The sequence below is a fragment of the Rhineura floridana genome, chromosome 11 (genome assembly GCF_030035675.1).
Source record: "Rhineura floridana isolate rRhiFlo1 chromosome 11, rRhiFlo1.hap2, whole genome shotgun sequence".
NCBI classification, from domain to species: Eukaryota; Metazoa; Chordata; class Lepidosauria; order Squamata; family Rhineuridae; genus Rhineura; species Rhineura floridana.
In genome coordinates, this window is record NC_084490.1 from 69231241 (window position 1) to 69250888 (window position 19648).

The following is a 19648-nucleotide window of genomic DNA, read 5'->3' on the forward strand; positions in this document are numbered from 1 at the left end:
GCATGCACTCATCTATCCTGTTGCTGGATAATCTTTCACAGTGGAAAGCTTTCGCCACAGAAATAATGCAGCTAACATTTTACTGCAGCATACAAAGGAAACTATATGAACAAGTTTTGAAATATTTGTTTCAAGTAAATTGAATTAATATAAAAACCAAATTAATCACTTTTTGCTACTTTTGAAATATCTGTTTTAATAGTGATAACTTTTTCAACATTCCTCGCCCCTTAGGATCTCTCAATACAAAATCTTTCAAGCAAACAAAAATAGCTATGGCTTTCAAGGAAGTTGTCATGCAGAGGGCCGCATTTCTTGATGGCAAACATCTGGGGCTACATGCCAGTGGTGCGTGGGACCAGAAGGAAAAAGTGGGTGACACAATGGGTGTGACTCTTACCTTTTTGTATACACTATCTACATTTCAAGCATGCAAGTCAGATTTCTACACACGTTCCCAGACACATCTCTCCATGCTCTGTCAAGGCAACCAAGACATTACCACAGTTCATGGACAGGTTCCAGCCAGGGAAAAGCATTTAAGCAGAATACAGGTGATGTGTTGCTTGGGGACCAGATAGGCCTGAAGGACCTCATGTTGCCCCCGAGCCTGAGATTCCCCACTTGTGTGTCAAGAGTTGCTAATGTGCACTAGAACAATATGTTTCTCATCATAATGATAGCTGATAACTTTGCCTTAGTGCTGATGTCAGTTATAAATAACTGAAGTAGATCTCCAGTTGGCCATCATTTGGTAAAGGGAAAGGGATGCTGCTTTTGTATATCGCTGTTGAGTTGTGCTGCCTTCTCCATATTAAGTTAAAGGACAGAGATTCACCAGAGGTCCTTGACTTGCAAGTGAATGTTGGCTGGCTTCTTTCAGTCAAAAAATCGGGGTAATTTTGAGGTTGAGGTGGCATTTTTCAGGCATACATGGTGAGCTGTAGCAACTGGAAGAAAAGAAAAAAAAAGATAAGTGAAAATAGAAATGTTTGAAATGCAGAACAAAAGTTAGACTATCTGTGCAAACCTCCTAAATCTACCATTCTACTTGCACTTAACCTGGAAGCAATCTCCACTGAACTTGGTGGGATTTACTTCTGAGTAAACATGCAGCGGTTCAGATTTAAAACCTTTCTTCACTTCTGTTTCAGTATTCAGAGAAATATATGGCTAAAGAGTATGAAACTTTGATTTTTTTGTTATGACAATATACGATAGCACTATATTTACAAGGGAAGGAATTTTACCCATAGGCACAACAGTCCAGGCTCTGCTGGGGGGAATTGTCTTCCTCGTAGCAATGTGTAGAGGTATCCATTATTAACTTCTATCTGTAATAACGTCACTCGGGCGGGAGAGGCATTGGACAGGATCCATAGTCTGGTTAAGTAGATGATAGGCACCCTACTTTTCCCACTGGGTGGTCCCCTTAAGGGATCTTGGGGTGCTGCATTTCTGCCCACAGCCCCAGCTTGGGGTGCTGTCAGGTAGCAGCCCTCCTCAGTTGGCTGAGGAGCCCACTGGAGATGTCTACATCATGGGTCAGCAATCAGGGCAACTCCCAGTAGGCAGTTCCAGCACTTGGGCTGCTTATCAGCCAGCAGTTGGACTGGTCAATGACTGGATCCTTGCCACATACTTGGTGCACTGTAACCAATAAGCTGTGACCTTGTTGAACACACACAGATCCTGATAGCTGCTATATTTGAGAGCTAATCTCCTTCAGACAAAACCCATATCCAATGGCTATTTAGAGCAATCTTTTTTTGGAATGGCCCTTTTTCTCATGAGATGAACATTGGCAATCAATATGGACACAGTGCTTCTTGATACCTTTTCCCATTCTGTTCCTTGGTATGCTGTTGAGCTTAGGGCAATGAAGCAAGGGCTAGAGCTCAAGTACAGGAGTCAGCCACTAGAGGAATGGTGGAAAGTCTGGGATGAGTCTGAAGACAAGTGGCAATCCCCATACAGCTCTCCTCTGTCAGCATTACATTCATGCAATAGAATCCAGCAGAGCTTTTCCAGGTGGTGTTCCACTCTGGGTTAGCCTCCTTGGGAAAGCTTGAGTGGATATAATTATTTTAAATACATTGTAGGAAAAATAAAACTCACGGAACATTCCCCCCAGTCACACAAAGCAACAGATGAAGCTGTCAAACTCAATGTTCATATTTCTGTCAGCATACAGATGTCATACAACTGATTACTCAGGTGAAACCCTGAGGAGAAAAACAAAATAGAACATTCTGGGTGGTAGGAATGTGTTTTTATTTTTCTCTCTTACTTTTTGGAGGTAATATTACTGAGATCAGTAATGAGGAACTGATATCTCTAGCTGTTGACTCCCATCAGCCCTAGCCACCATGGTTAATGATCATAAATGATGGGAGTTGTAATCCAGCAACAACTGGAGGGCTACAGGTGTCCCCTATGTTTAGGTTTCCTATATATAAAAACATCAAAGGCAAAACAGAGGCAAAAATCCACTTTAAGTGATATACGGCAATGAGCACTGTGTGATACCTGCATCTTTAACTGCATTACGCATCTCATAGCTGTTAATGGTTCCAGAATGATCAGTGTCGTAAAGTCTGAAAATTTTCTGGAAAAGAAAAATTGACATGATGGTTAGGGTTTAGTATGTAAGAATCTTTTGTGCAGAACAAATCAGATACCACTATTTCCACAGAAAATACAGGAACAGGAAATGGCCTATTCACTTTTTTGCAGGCCACAAAGTAGCCAGCAAGAGACAAATTGCTTTCATAGCCTGGTAGCAGTTACAGGGGGTTGTGTTCAACTAAGTCCTACTCAGAGTTGACCCATTTAAATTTATGAACCTGCTCTGAGTAGAACTAACACTGAATACCACCCATTGGTTGTGTTTAGGTGCCATACTAAACTATGGCTTAGTGTTAAGTGTACAAGCCGGCTTTTCTCCTGGACTCAAACATTCCCACACAGCTGGGAGTAGTAGTTTGGAAGTCTTTGTTTCCACTTCTTGTTAAGTGAAGATTACCATGTTGCCCAGACTGACAAATCACAGTTAACATCAATTGTGGTTAGCTTACAACAAGACAACTTCAAACTCTGGCTTCTGAACCTCGCATATTAACACTAAACCACAAGTGTGGGTTAACCACAAGTGTGGATTTCAACAGCAACCTGTGCTTACGTCTGACTTGAGCACATGCTTTTACATTCTCTCCTCCTAGAAGTGAAACAAGCCCCCACATTTTGCATTTTTTACGTTTGTTGAAAATCCCCCCCCACCAAGCCTTCTCAAATTACACCATTTATTTGTGCAGTTTTTAATACTGTTTGGTTCAATGTTTTCAACACTGATTTATTATTTATATTGTGCTTTCTATTCTACTTTTGTACTGTGCTCAGGTGTTTTTGGAATGGAGAGTGTTTTATAAATTCTGAAAATTAATAAAAAGTGTAAACAAATGCTTTTGAGCTCCTCACAGCCATGCAGGAGTAGGAGAGAATACTCAAACCAAGGAAGTTTGGGCTGTTCACACTTCACTACACCACAGATTAGCATGACATCGGAATATAGTTGTTCTTTCCCACATCTTTCCGTTCTCCATTGAGTTCCCTGCATGGGACCCATGAGAATATATGAAAACAATGAGTGAAGAGGTTTTGCTTTGTGTCATCAACATAGCCTGAACCATCTCTTGCAACCAAAGCACAGGAACATGTGAAGCTGTCTTATGCTGAATCAGGCCATTGCTCTATCTAGCTCAATATTGTGTACTCTGACTGGCAGGGATCCACTAGGGTTTCAGATAGGAGTCTTTCTCAGAGATACCTGGTACCTTTTGCATGCACATCTGCTGTACCACTGAGCTATGACCTTTCCATGTTATCCTGCTCTTGAGCCAAACCACTAGCATAGTTGGCTGGACAGCTCATTTTACAGCAGCAAGAGATTCTCCAGGAACATTGCCGTTGCTTATGAAACATTGAGTTTACCCACATTGAGATCCACGGTAAGAATTAGAGTGGGGCAAAGAGAGGAAAGGGCGGTGGCTAAATGGTAGAGCACATGCTTTGCACACAAAACATCCCAGGTTCACTATCCAGTGAACACTGGACGTTGCCTTTTACTGAGTCAGAACTTTGGACAATCTAGCTCAGTGTTGTCTACATGAATTCACTCTAGAGGTTCTCAGACAGGAGCCTCTCCTAGCCCTAGTGGGATCTTCTGCATTCTAAAAAAAGATGCTCTACCACTGAGCTATGTCCCTTCCCCTTACATGTCTATATGAAAATAGAAATGGACTGCCTTCAAGTCAATCCCTACTTATGGCGACCCTCTGAATAGGGCTTTCATGGTAAGCGGCATTCAGAGGGGGTTTACCATTGCCTCCCTCTGAGGCTAGTCCTCCCCAGCCGGCTAGGGCCTGCTCAGCTTGCCACCACTGCACAAGCCAGCCCCTTTCTTGTCTGTAACTGCCAGCTGTGGGGCAACTGGGCTCCTTGGGACTATGCAGCTTGCCCACGGCTGCACAGGTGGCAGGACACATCACCCCTGAGCCACTCACTGTGGGTGTGATCTTTAGCGGGCCTTTGACACCCAGGAGACATGAGCGGGGATTTGAACTCATAAACTCTGGACTCCCAGCCAGTCTCTCCTCCCCACTGTGCTATACCAGAAAAGAAGCAATTAAAGAATAGGACCGTCTGAAAAATTCAGTGAATAAGGCTGGCGAATGCAGTACAAAAGCCTCATCTGGAGAAGCATCCAAAAGTCTGCTCATTCAAAACTTTTTCTGACTGAGGGTGGATTTTTCATTATCACAACCGCCCTATATTTACTTGTGATTCTGAAAACAAAAAGCTGTATAGTAACATGGCACTTGAAAAGTTAGAAATACTACAACTTCGTATTATGGGCTGGAGTTAGATTCCATCTCTTGGACTTTCCTTTGCTCTGCTTTTTAGTTTCAGTTGTGCTGTCTACCCAGCCAGCAACAAAGAAGCATGTTTCTTGGCCTGCAGTTAGAAGCAAGAGTTTGTTTCTGCAGTTACTATGATGAGTAGAGCAGGACTGAGTGCTTATTGCAAAAGGGTGAAATAATGAGGATCTGAACAAAAATTCTACCCTAAGTTACCCTTTATTCTTTAAAAAAAATGGAAATGGGCTGCCTTCAAGTTGATTCTGACTTATGGCGACCTTATGAATAGGGTTTTCATGATAAGTGGTATTCAGAGGTATTTCATGGTAAGCGGTATTATTGCCAACCTCTGAGGCTGAGAGGCAGTGACTGGCCCAAGGTCACCCAGTGAGCTTCATGGCTGTGTGGGGATTCGAACCCTGGTCTCCCAGGTCATAGTCCAACACTCTAACCACTATGCCACACTGGCTCTCTTACTCTTTAAAAGCACTCACTATATTCACAGTCATAGTGGCTGTTCTTTTTCTGTGAGAAAACAAGCTCAACACACTAGTTTGTAACTTCTTAGTTATAGCATAAACTATTATGTTTGTTTTACACATTGCTATCCCCTTGATCACTGCATCATTAGCATCCCTCTTATGAAACAAAAAATATGCCAGTCATTTAATTCCTTTCCATAGCCCATTATGTAAGTTAGCACAAACTCTGCAGGGAGGGGTGAGGGGGAAGGTCCCTGACTTTCCCTTTCCCTGGCCTGTCCCTCACATCCTCTGCATCAGTGAGCAGGTGTTGGGGAATGGCTAGCGCTATCCCTGCCCCCCAAAATGCACAACCTAGAAATGTGGCTACCCCACCTAACAAGCAAGGCTGGCTACAGGGCTGCACATGGGCCCTTTGTCCAATCCAAAAGGGGTAGGGTTTTTTACATGGTTTAGAAAAATATATAGTCAACACCCTTTATTATTCACAGCTCAGCACTAGACTCTGCTATGCAACATGAGCAATGGACAGGATAAAATGCAAGGGCCATTGCAGTAGGGCGAAGTTGTGAGTTGTGGTTCTGTTGAACTGCTGTTCAAGAACACCAAGGTTATTGCACCAGACTCGGCAACACACAACAAGCCAACCATACCAGTCAGGCATGAGCAGCCTAGCCCATAGGACCCTGCTTTATTCTAAGTCAGAGAACGGGACTATCTAGCTCAGTATTGCCAACTCCGAGTAGCAGCACCTTTCCAGGATATCAGAGAAGCCCTACCTAGCCTTTCCCAGCCTTACCTGTACACACCAGGGATTGAACTTGGGGGCTTTTCGTACAAAGGTATATGCTCTACTGCTGAGCTATGGCCTTTAGTCTCATCAATTGTGTCTTTTTTCATATTATACAATATATCTTCCAGAAACGCCACAATATGTTCTACTTCCTGAATTAAAAACAGTGCCTTATCTGGTCACCTGTAGCAAGTAACAATTTCCTCCAGGCGATCGCGTAGGGAAATATTTCATAAATTGGAAGAGAGACTTGGTTCTCTCTCTTATTTCATACTATTGCTGTGCCATACATGCCTCAAAATAGATGTTCTCCAGAAGCCACATTGTGCAATGAAGGTAAGAAAGTGGATGGCTATGGATAAAATGGAGAATCACCAAGCATTACCAAGGAATGACACCAAAATTTGTCAGAATTATCTTGGACAGCCCCCTGCAAGTTTGGACTAAAACTCGGAGCAGATTCCACTGCCCCACTGACATGGAACCACCACTGGCACAAAGTTAGCTTTTACAACTGCATTTCAAAAGCACCAACCGGTTCATTATTCAAGGTCGCAGATAAGAGTTTCATGAATTGGTTTGGGGGAGTCAGAAGAGGGCAAGTCAAATGACCAAGTGATTGAGGGCTGAGAAGAGGACATTCTTCATCACAAAATACGTTATTAACTATGTCATGATCCTGGGAGAAAGAGGCTGTGAACATCTTGGACAAAGAGGAAAACCAGCCTTCAGCACCTGCCTCCTATGGAGTTCTAGCACCAGAGGAGCTTGTGACGCCACCATCGCTCCACCCTGAAGAGGTTGCACTGCCTTCTTCAACATAGAACCCTGCCTCCCTTGCGCCACCAGGGTCAGCCATTCCCAGAACAGGCTGGGCCTCTTTAAGAGCAGAGACTCCACTCACCAGAGAAGGGGCAAACAGCTCAGAGAAAACTGCTGGCCTATTTCAAGGCTTAGTTGGTTTTGCTGAGGATTGCCTTCCACTTTGGGCTCCACTCGGAACTCTCCAAGGTGCAACTCCCCTTGCTTGCCTGCCTTTTACACCTTGACCTCTCCTAATCTGGACCTGGCCTTCTGCTTTGTCTGACCTTGCCTTGCTAGAACCTCGTCTCTGTTGTTCCTGACTTTGCTTTCTGGATCCTGAACTGAAACTAGTGGATTGCACTCTTAGCTCCATGAAATCTGCGCCTACATTGCCCATTAGCTACTGGGCCAAGTTCAAGGTTCTAGTCTTGGCGTACAAAGCCCTATACAACTTGGAACCAGGAAAACCTGAAAGATCATCTTACCCCTTATATACCCAACAGAGCACTACACTCTGCAGGTGAGAGCCTCCTGCAGATACCATCTTATCAGGAGGCCTGTTCCACACAACATAGGAAACAGACCTTTAGTGATGTGGCACCTACCCTTTAGAATTCCCTCCCCTTAAATATTAGACAGGCACCATCTCTGTTATCCTTTCCGTGCCTACTGAAGAACTTCCTTTTTCAACAAGCCTTTTAAGTAGAGACCTTATCCCAGTCTGCGTCTGTCCTGGAATTGCTTTTTAAGATGTTTTTAAAGCTTTTTTAAAAATATGTTTTGTTTTAACGTATTTTAAAGTCTGTTTTAAAGATGTTTAGAGTGTTTTTAGTGTTTTTGTTTGCTGCCCTGGGCTCCTTCTGGGAGGAAGAGTGGGATATAAATCTAATAAATAAGCAAATACACACACACACACACACACACTTGAGTAGAACCTCATCCCCTGGCTAGGATCACTGTCTGGCACAGAACATACTACAAGATGTGGTGATAGTCACTACCTTACAATCCAATCCTATGAATGCCTACCTGGAAACAAGTCCCACTGAGTCCAATAGGACTTACCCCCAGTGTATAGGACTGTAGGCATCAATAGCTTTAAACAGCAAAGTCAAGGAGGATACAAGCACCAAGAGCCTACAGCCATGAATTAGAAATGCCATGTTCAGAGGCAGTACCACTGAATAACAGTTGCTGGAGGCAGACAACAGGGGACAGACAACTTGTTGCCTCCATGCACTGCTTGCGAGCTTCCCAGGAGTGTCTCTCTGGCAACTGTTGGAAAGTTATTAAAGGGCCTGATCTGGCAAGGCAAAGGCCACAGGTAAAAAGAAGGTCATTCAGTCCAGAGAGGAGTAACGTAACCCGGTTAGCAGGGGAATGAGTGCAAAGAAGCAAGCCCAATTCCTGGACCGTCTCCCAGCATCAGAACTTCCAAGGATACTTCACAAGCTGCACCAAATTCTGCGGTCCCTGCCTAGTGCCACCATCTCATCTTGCAGTGAGGCAAAACACAGATGGACAGGGACTTCAGAACTGCCCTACTAGATGGGAACAAAAAGGCCCACTTTGCTCTGGATCGCTTTCTAACAGTGTCTGGCAAGATGTGCCAAAGAAGCTTATGGGCCTGTTCTTGAGAGGTGAATCCAGTGTGGAGTAGTGTTGGACTAGGACATGGAAGACCAGGGTTCACTTGGTGACCTTGGGCCAATCGCTATGTCTCAGTCTAATATACCTTGCAGGGTTGTTGTGAGGATAAAATGGAAAGAAAGAAGCTTGTAAGCCCCCTTGAGCTCCTTGGAGAAAAGGTGGAATATAAATGTAACAATATATAAATAAATCTCTAGCCTAGTTAACCATGGTTAGGCATTAGGTTTGCACTGGGCCACAACCCCACTGTGTTCAGCTTACAGACAGCTAAGCCTTAGACCCCGTCAAAAGGAAGACCAACTGCATGCACATTTGGTTTTTCATTAAGCCCTTGTTACCCTGGTTTCTCCTTACATCATCTCTCCATGTTGACAAAATTTAGACTGTAAGTTCCTTGGGGCTGGGACTAGTCTCCGGTGCTTATTTGTTTACAAAATGCCATGCACGTCAATGGCCTTATCGGGTGGCACCAAACTGCTGGTCACCCCTTGCGGAGATCTGTCAGATTCATTCCTTGTGCATGCTGGAGAAGTTTTTTAAAAAAGATTTCAACAAGCATTTAAAAGTAACTTTCCCTTAAATAGTGCCTTCCAAATGTTTTGGACTACACTCCCACCAGCCCCAGCCAGAGTTGTAGTCCAAAACATTTGGAGGGCGCAAGTTTGGGGAAGGCTGCATTAATGCTTACTGGTCTGCTGCTTCTGCAGAGACTGCTCTGCTTTTAACTGATATGCTATTTCAACGCTGCCATTTCATTATGTTTAGTTCTGTTTTGCAGTTTCACGTTTTTATGTCTGCCACTTTGAGCGATTATTGAAAGAAAGGGCGGGTACATATAATTAATAACGTCATATAAAAACCGGTACTTTTAGCCAACATGTTATCCAACCACTGATTGACCTGTTCTCTCTGTGTTTTATTACAACAGAATGTATGCCACTCATTTCCATTGGCTAATTAGTCACTAAAAGGCAGCACTGTTTTTTCACTGGTTTGTGCCCGACCACTAACTCTGGGTCTGTGATTATACACATATGAAATATATATACATGAAAATGAACTATTTAAATCTTTCTACTTTCTTCATTTAAGATATTATCATTTAAGACATTTAAGATATTATCAATAACTTAAGATATGCAGACGATACCATACTACTAGCAGAAACCAGTAATGATTTCAAATGAATGCTGATGAAAGTGAGAGAGGAAAGCACAAAAGCAGGACTACAGCTGAACATCAAAAAGACTAAAGTAATTACAACAGAAGATTTCTATAACTTTAAAGTTGACGACAAGGACATTGAACCTGTCAAGGATTATCAACATCTTGGCACAGTCATTAACCAAAATGGAGACAATAGTCAAGAAATCAGAAGGCTAGGACTGGGGAGGGCAGCTATGAGAGAACTAGAAATGGTCCTCAAATGCAAAGATGTATCACTGAACACTAAAGTCAGGATCATTCAGACCATGGTAGTCCCGATCTCTATGTATGGATGTGAAAGTTGGACAGTGAAAAAAGTGGATAAAATTCAACTCCTTTGAAATGTGGTGTTGGAAGAGTGCTTTGCACATACCATGGACAGCGAAAAATACAAATAATTGGGTGTTAGAACAAATTAAACCAGAACTATCATTAGAAGCTAAAATGATGAAACTGAGTTATCATACTTTGGACACATAATGAGGACATGATTCACTAGAAAAAACAGAAGGGAGTAGAAAAAGAGGAAGACCAAACAAGAGATGGATTGATTCCATAAAGGAAGCCACAGACCTGAACTTACAAGATCTGAACAGGGTGGTTTAGGACAGATGCTGTTGGATGTCACCGATCCATAGGGTCGCATAAGTCATAATCGACTTGAAGGCCCATAACAGCAACAAAACAGAAAGGTTAAATTTTTTGTAAAAACCGTCACAAGTTCAAATGTACCTGCTTCAGCCCAAATTAATTTTATAATGGACCAAAAGAGTCAGTCATTTCTAGGATGAGAAAACACATCCCTTAGCTCCTCCCCTTAGCACATTACCACCTATGTAGTACTTCCTGCAATTCTCTCATAACAACCAAATCTTGCACAGAGAACCAGGCTTCAAATTTGGGATGATGAACAAAGATTAATATAAGGCCCAGGTGACAGCCTGGTCTTTTCTGGTAACTCTAGCTAAACACAATCCAAGCTCTATGGCAGCACTGTAGGCAGTTATATGTGGGTGACAAGAGGAAAACCTGGGTGTCTGTAGCTCAGTGAGCCTGCCTACTTAGTGCAGTACCCATTGATGGATTCAGTTGCCCAAGGAACGTATACCTCTAGTGCCACACTGGAAAATTATTTATGCCTCTAGGACATGGCAAGAGTACTATTGCCCCCCCCCACTGCAGCCGAGTTTAAGGGTCCTGAGTGCTATAAAACCTGGTCTTTTATACCCTTGCTTATCAAAAAGAAGACTTGTTCCCATGGCCTTATCAATTATGCTATCTACTAGAGGCAGCACTAGTGAACTTTCTGCCTTCTCCTAGAGACAGCGAGAATGCTCAGTGTAAACTACTAGTGGAATGTGGTAGTATCAACCATACCATATAAGGAACTTCCTCTTAAAAATGCCGGTTTGAGTATTGGCTGACTGCCCAAATGCCTTATCTCTATGTTTTCCAGCTGCTTTCATAGGTAAATTACAGCTTTAGTCAGGAGACAGGAAGAAAAAAGGTGGGCAGTTTTAAACAACTTTTCTTACTATTTGGCTCTTACGCAAAAAGCAGGCTTTATAGGCTATTTCCTCAAATCCTATTCTAAGCAATATAAGCAGATGTAAATGATTTCAAGATATTTTATGCATATTATAAGCCATTATTTGGGCTGGCCTATGGGCAGGATATACATTTAATAAATAAATAAACTGCCACCTGCAAGATTATACTTCGACAGGAATCCTGTCCCAGCTTCTGAGACTTCTAAAATTTGATGCTGTTGGCTCTTTAAGTTTCTTTTTATCAGCTCTGTTCAGTGTTTGGTACCTAGAACTTGGCCTCTGGGTCTTAAAGACATATAATTAATTCTTGCTTTCAATAATTTCAAATATATTAAAAAGTCTATCCATTTGATCCTAATTCTACTTTCCTCTCTGTGTGTTCTCTTTCTCTCGAGCAGACATCTTCTCTTTGTCTCTCCTCCCAACCAGGATGAGAGCTGCACTGGGACCAGCGCAGACTGCTCCAACATAGTTAGTTAGCTAGATGTATTATTATTATTATTATTATTATTATTATTATTATTATTATTATTTATTAGACTTTGTAAGGACTCTTTCCTATCAATAATAAAATAATAAATAAATTTAATTTCTGTGTCGCCTATCTGGCCAATGGCCACTCTAGGCGATGTACAAGGCAGTTAAAACACAATATGATAAAATACAATGGTACAATATAAAAACAGTATAAAAACAATACAGCAGCAGACAATAACATTAAAACAGGGTAGGAGGCATTTCAATCTCAGTAATTAATCCTCCCCGGAAATCCCAAAGGCCTGTTGAAAGAGCCAGGTCTTTAAAGCTTTACGAAATGTATTTAGGGAAGAGGTGTGCCGGAGATCTTGTGGGAGGGAGTTCCAGAGGGTGGGGGCCGCCACTGAGAATGCCCTCTCTCTAGTACCCGCCAATCTAGCTGTTTTTGTCGGCGGGATTGAGAGAAGGCCCTGTGTGGCTGATCTTGTCGGGTGGCATAATTGGTGGCATTGAAGGCGCTCCGTCAGATAAACTGGGCTGATACCGTATAGGGATTTAAAGGTTAATACCAACACCTTGAATTGGGCCCGGAAAACAACTGGAAGCCAGTGTAGATCGAACAACACTGGTGTGATGTGATCCCGGCGGCGACTGTTCATAAGTAGTCGAGCCGCCGCATTTTGTATAAGTTGTAGTTTCCGGACCGTTTTCAAGGGTAACCCCACGTAGAGTGCATTACAGTAATCCAAACGAGAGGTGACCAGGGCGTGTACTACCAGTGGGAGCTGATGAACAGGAAGGTAGGGTTGCAGCCTTCGTATGAGGTGTAGTTGATACCAGGCTGCCCGGCTCACTGCCGAAATCTGAGCCTCCATGGACAGCCTGGAATCAAGTACAACCCCTATCAAGCATGTATTTCCAGAATAAAGTAGTTGTTTCTTATTTTAAAGCTTAAAGTCTCTGTCTGACTAATTTGCAGGGAAGGTAGAATCTTAGCAAAGATTCACACACACACACACGCACGCACACACACGCACACACACACACACACACACACTAAGCTCGCTCAATACTCTCCGTTCTGCAGAAAGTGGGGCAGAGTGGTGGCAGTGCATCATGCAATTTTGGGGAGCACTGAACACAGCTGGCCAGCTGCCGCCTCTCCCTCCCTCCCTCCCTCCCCAGTCCCGCCTCCCCCTCCGCATCTCTGCTACGCATCTCAATAGAGAGAAATTCTGACATTGGGTGGGTGGCCAAAGATTTGCCATCGTCAGGACACCCCACCCCCTTGGCCTGAGGGGTGGCCTCCTGTCTCTGGCCCCATAGTACATCTTTCAAAGGCACCACAAGGTGTGAACAGAAGCCCCTCTGTTGGCCCTCTCCAGCTCACAGCTGCTTGGGTGGGGGGTGAGTGTGGAGTCTCTCAGGTTTAGAGCTCCAGTTTTACCCCCATCCCCCTCCAGGTACAGGAACCTGCCCCATCCCCCTCCAGCTTGGAGCCAGGGAGGGGAGACAGAAGTGGGGGGTTGGTCCTGTGTGTGCACCCAGCAAGCACAGAGCTAAATAAACCACAGTCTTCCCCACCCACGTTTGGGGCTGGGCAAAGGGGCAGGGATCATCCCTCTCCTCAGTCGCTGAACCCTTGGGAGGAAGTGTCAGGCAGGCCTTGCTCTCCAGAGCCTGGATGATCTCTTGCCATGGTGGGAGGAGTGACTGAGATCATAGAATCATAGAATAGTAGAGTTGGAAGGGGCCCATAAGGCCATCAAGTCCAACCCCCTGCTCAATGCAGGAATCCAAATCAAAGCATTCCCGACAGATGGCTGTCCAGCTGCCTCTTGAATGCCTCCAGTGTCGGAAAGCCCACTACCTCGCTAGGTCATTGGTTCCATTGTCGTATGGCTCTAACAGTTAGGAAGTTTTTTCTGATGTCCAGTTGAAATCTGGCTTCGTGCAACATGAGCCCATTATTCCGTGTCCTGCACTCTGGCACAATCGAGAAGAGATCCTGGCCCTACTTTGTGTGACAACTTTTCATGTACTTGAAGAGGGCTATCATATCTCCCCTCAGTCTTCTCTTCTCCAGGCTAAACATGCCCAGTTCTTTCAGATTATCAAACCCTGCTCCTCGGTTCTTAGCCATGGTAGTTAAATAGGCAGTCCAGAGGCATTCTACGTCTGAATCCCTCTTGCTAAGGGGTAAAGCACAGGGGAGGGATGTTGCCTTGATGCCCTTTGCAGAGGCGTCTGGTTGGTCACTGTAGGGAACGTACTTGTTGGGCTAGGCTGGGGTAGGTAGTGTGGCACCCCCCAAAAGCTGTACCACTGAGCTATGGCCTGTCTCCAAACGGGGCCTTCTTCACACCTTTCCCCTGGGTGTTGCCGTGTTTCTTTTTTGCTCCCAGGATGGACAGCAGCTGAATGGAAGAGCCGATTCTCTGCAGGGTTCGGGAGGAGAGAAAGAGGCCTGTGCTCTTGTCACATGGAAGTGTGCAGGGCTTGGCGTTTCGTGCACTGACTCCCCCAGGGACGATCCTGGCGCTGTCTGGCTGTGGGCAAAGGCCCAGCCCCTGACTCCCCTCCTGCATGGTGTTGTTGCAGCAAGTGGTACGAGGCACAGATGCAGGAATATGACAAGCAGTTGGAGCAGCAGCGGGAGACGCAGGCACGGCTGCAGCAGGAGTTCCAGAAGCTGCAGGCCAAGGTGGCCATCAAGGCATAAAGCGCGCGGGTGGGAGGCGGGACAGGGGAGGGAGTGAGGGGCGGCAGCTGGCCAGCTGTGTTCAGTAATCCCCAAAATTGCACGATGCACTGCCACCACTCTGCCCCACTTTCTAGGAGAAAAGATAAACTAGGAGTCTCAAAATGGCGACTAGAGCGGGTGAATGTTTGGAGCTCTGTAAATTATCCAGCTTCAGATAAGGCTGATAAGATTGGGCGGCAGGCGCTGGAAAGGTGCTGTTAGCAGACCACACCAACATAGGGGAACAGGGGATAGATGCATTATACCCATCCCCTGTTCCGGGTCTGCCCAAAACCAGACGATAACTGGGGGATGCAAGGTTCCTACCGACCTTCGTCTGCTGTTGTGTAATGCCAGGTCTGTGGTACAAAAAACTTCACTCATCCATGACATGATCTTGGATGAGCGTGCAGACCTGGCATGTATTACGGAGACTTGGCTGGATGAGGCCTCTGCTCCCATTCTTGAGGCCATGTGTCCACCAGGTTTCCGTTGCGCACAGCAGCCGAGGGTGGGAAGGCGGGGAGGGGGTGTGGCAGTCATTTATCGGGAGTCCTTGGTTTTTGCCAGATCTCCTCTCCATAGGACCAAGTTTGTTGATTGCATGTACTGGAGGTTGGGCCCGAAGGGCAGTTTAGGGATCCTGCTTGTGTACCGCCCACCCCGCTGCACAGCAGACTCCCTGGCCGAGGTGCTGGAGGTGGTCTCGGCTATACGGGCGTTGTCCCCAGAATTGTTAGTGCTGGGAGACTTCAGTGTGCATGCCGAGACCACTCTCACTGGAGCCCCTTGGGATTTCCTGGAAACCATGGCTTCCTGGGAACTGCACCTTAGTAATACTGTGTCCACCCATGTAGCCGGTCATGCTCTCGACCTTGTGTTTGTCCTGGGAGAGGAGAGAAGTGCTCTGAAGCTGGGAGTGGTCCTTTCCACCCCTGTGTCATGGTCAGATCACCATCTGGTAAGCATGGACTTTTCGATGCCGCACCCCCTCCGCAGGGGTGATGGACCTATTAGAATGGTCCGCCCCAGGCGCCTGATGGATCCTGATGGATTCCTGACTGCGCTAGGGGAATTGGAACCTGCTGAAGGTCGCCCGATCGAAACCCTGGTGATGGAGTGGAATGAAAGGATCACCGGGGCGTTAGACCGGGTGGCTCCGAAACTTCCTCTCCCCCTGAACAGAACTCAGTTAGCACCGTGGTATACACTATGGTTGCGTACTCTGAGACAGGAGATGAGACGACTAGAGCACCGGTGGCGGAAATCCCGCTCCGAAGGTGTCCAGACACAAGTTAGAGCAGCAGTAACTGCCTACCAAGTGGCAATAAAGACAGAAAAGAAGGCTTTCTTTACTGCCTCTATTAAGTCTGCAGAGTGCTGTCCCAGGAGGTTATTCCAAGTGGTCCGAAGCCTGGTCGGTCCAGTTGCTCAGGAACCCTTGGAACAGTCAAAAGCCTCCTGTGACACTTTGGCTAAGCACTTCGCTGATAAAATCGAATGCTTACGGAGCTCGATCCCGTGCGCCGTGGATACGGTAAATGAGCCAGAGTGGCCAGTTACACACCGGTATGTCTGGATCATTTTCAGCCTCTCTCTTCTGAGGATGTGGACAAGGTGCTCTTGACTGTAAAGCCTACCACCTGTCTAACTGACCCTTGCCCATCGTGGCTCATCATGAGCTGCAGAGAGAAGTTGGGTGAGGGGATTAAGGCGGTGGTAAATGCATCCTTGAAAGAGGGTGTGATGCCATCAGCCCTCAAGGAGGCAATTGTAAAGCCCATCTTAAAGAAGTCCTCCTTGGATCCCCAAGTGTTCAATAACTTCCGCCCAATTTCGAATCTACCATTTCTGGGCAAGGTCATTGAGCGAGTGGTGGCTAATCAGTTGTCGACACACTTGGATGAAACGGATTACTTAGATCCATACCAATCGGGCTTCAGGACTGGTCACGGAACTGAAACAGCCTTGGTTGCTCTGGTAGATGATATGAGGAGGGCATTAGATAGGGGAGAATTCACCTTTCTTGTCCTCCTTGACCTTTCAGCGGCTTTTGATACTGTTGACCACAGTATCCTTTTATATCGCCTGGAGGGATTAGGAATAGGAGGCACTGTATTACAGTGGTTCCGTTCCTTTCTCTCCGACAGGTACCAACAGGTGGCATTTGGGGAGGAGGTTTCAGACCCTTGGCCTCTACATTGTGGTGTGCCACAGGGTTCTATTCTCTCTCCCATGCTATTTAACATCTATATGAAGCCGCTGGGGACAATCATCAGGAGATTTGGGTTGCAGTGTCACCAATATGCGGATGACACTCAGCTCTATCTCTCGTTTAAATCTTCACCAGAGTTGGCTGTGGAGACCTTGTCCAAGTGCCTGGAGTCCGTGAGTGGATGGATGGGAAGGAATAGGCTGAAACTGAACCCCAACAAGACCGAGGTACTACTCGTGGGGGACAAGAGAAGGTTGGGAACTGTTGACCTGAAGTTCAATGGGGTGAGTTTACCCCTGAAGGACCAGGTCCGCAGCCTCGGGGTTGTACTTGATTCCAAGCTGTCCATGGAGGCTCAGATTTCGGCAGTGAGCCGGGCAGCTTGGTATCAACTACACCTTATACGTAGGCTGCAACCCTACCTTCCTGTTCATCAGCTCCCACTGGTAGTACATGCCCTGGTCACCTCTCGATTAGATTACTGTAATGTGCTCTATGTGGGGTTACCCTTGATAACGGTCCGGAAACTACAACTTATTCAAAATGCGGCGGCTCGACTACTTACAAACAGTCGTTGCCGGGACCACATCATGCCAGTGTTGTTCGATCTACACTGGCTTCCAGTTGTTTTCCAGGCCCAATACCAGGTGTTGGTATTAACCTTTAAATCCCTATACGGTCTCGGCCCAGTTTATCTAAAGGAGCACCTACAACGCCACCAATTATGCCGCCTGACAAGATCAGCCACATAAGGCCTTCTCTCAGTCCCGCCAACCAAATCAGCTAAGTTGGCGGGAACTAGAGAGAGGGCCTTTTCAGTGGCGGCCCCCACCCTCTGGAACTCCCTCCCACAAGATCTTCAGCACGTCTCTTCCCTGAATATGTTCTGCAAGGCCTTGAAGACCTGGCTTTTTCAACAGGCCTTTGGGACGTCTGGGGAGGCTTAATGTTCTTATGATCAAAATGCCTCCTACTCTGTATTGTTGTTATTATAATTTATAATTTATATTGTTATATTGTATTTTATTGTATTGTATTTTGCTGTATTTTACTATATGTACGTCACCTAGAGTGGCCATTGGCCAGATAGACGACACATAAATTAAATTTTATTATTATTATTAACTGTCATAGTGGCAGTTATATAATTGGTTTCAAATTGTTATAACTTATTGAAACTCCTCGAAGTTAAAAATTAACCCGCGTGAGGTTTTTCCTCTCTTTTTCCTTTGTTTTTAAAATCAGGAGGCCTGGACTACTTGACTGACAAAGGCAGATAAGAAAAGAATCTTGGCTGCAACTAATCTCCCTCGAAAGACAGTTGTTTTAGTTAGATGAAACCAAAACTGGTTTCAAGGATAAACGTGTTTTAGAAAAGCAGAAGGTAAAGTCCTGCCGGAATGGTGTCTTTGAAGTCTTTTCACGCTAATTACCATTCAACTGTTGACGGAGTATTTCTAACAGTTTCAACCTCTAAGTAAGTACCAATTATCCTCATTGAGTGTAGAGTGCAAAGTATACTAGACAGATAAAGAAAGAATATCCTCATGAACTTATGCTGTTATAATTAAAAGAGGAACTAAACTGGTGGAAGTAAATTATGGTTCTAACGAGGAAGTCCTATAAAACTCTGGGCATTACTCCCTGTGAAGAGCCCCTCACAACCTACAATAATGTAAAGAACTCAAAGCATATACAACCAAAAATAACACAGTTCTATAATATAAAAGAGAAAGAAAAACAAGGGATAGAACTAAAACCTAACTCAGATCCCGAAAATAATATAACTGACTGGACTATAAGTAATCTATGCGTATGGGAAAACAAAGAATGCATGCCCTCAGTGTTAAATCTGGCCCAGGAATTACTATCCGTTGACAATTTAAACAGCCTCTTTCAGACGGATGAGAAGATGCTGAGAGCTAACCTGACTGATGAGAACTCATATAGCTCTATGCCACCTCTGGAATCCTCCCACAATGAGGTATCAGCAGAGCTGACGCACCTAAAGGAATTACATGAAGTGCTGTTTCAGGATGAAGTTCTGTCGGAACCTAATCTTCCAGAGGGGTTGACGTACAACTTCAAGCCGCCCATAGATTTCTCGCAACAGGAAGATTCCCTTGGATCCACTTTATTGGCAAATTTGCCTAATTTGAAAAAATTGGGTACTCCAATGACTCCCTTCCACAAAGTAACAATACCAAATGAAACATGGAATTCGGCAGTAACACAATCCTTATCTCAGATCACCAGTTTTGTTGCTGAATCAATTTCTTTACTCACAATTTTGATAGACTGTATAATGAAATTGGATAATCAAAACAGAAAGGCAAATGAAAAACCAGACACAGCTACTCAAGCATGCCAAACAACGTTTACAGATCGTAGACAATGCGCCAGAAAAGATTTAAAGGGCAGTCATTACACTATGGAACATTGTAAGAAAACACACAATAAAAAAATCGTAGACTTAAACCCAAATCGCATATGAATTTTGGCAAACTCTTCAGGCTAATTGATCCTCCGTGTCAGATGCCTAAAAAAAAGAAGAGAAGAAAGCGAAAGAGAAAGCATAAGAAATCTAAAGTTCACGAGGAACCAAATCAACTAATATTGGAAAACCTCCCTCCAATTCCAAAAGAAACTCTGTTTGTTCCAGAGTTATCGGAAGATAAAGAAAACCAAATATCAGCTTCCACCTCACAAGGGATTTCTTACAAAAAATACGAATCTAAAGAAATTACCAACGTTCCTACGAACCCTTCATACCAAACAATGAACTTAATGTTAAATAAAAATAAACTGGTTT

General features: G+C 44.8%; 1 protein-coding gene across 2 annotated transcripts in view; it reads right to left on the minus strand.

Annotated features, from left to right (window-relative positions):
* Positions 1–181: 181 nt before the first annotated feature.
* LOC133366176 (brorin-like) overlaps positions 182–19648 on the minus strand; it is a 42326-nt gene continuing 22859 nt past the window's right edge. The window contains exons 3-5 of one of the 2 annotated variants that reach the window (XR_009758362.1): positions 2530–2608; positions 2119–2225; positions 182–950 (exon numbers count right to left, since the gene is read on the minus strand). Coding sequence is in view for 1 of the 2 variants with exons in the window: in XM_061588976.1 (XP_061444960.1) it covers positions 880–950; positions 2530–2608 (150 nt within the window). In the remaining variant the exon portion in view is untranslated. The remainder of the gene's footprint in view (positions 951–2118; positions 2226–2529; positions 2609–19648) is intronic. The other variant, XM_061588976.1, reaches the window with a different exon arrangement.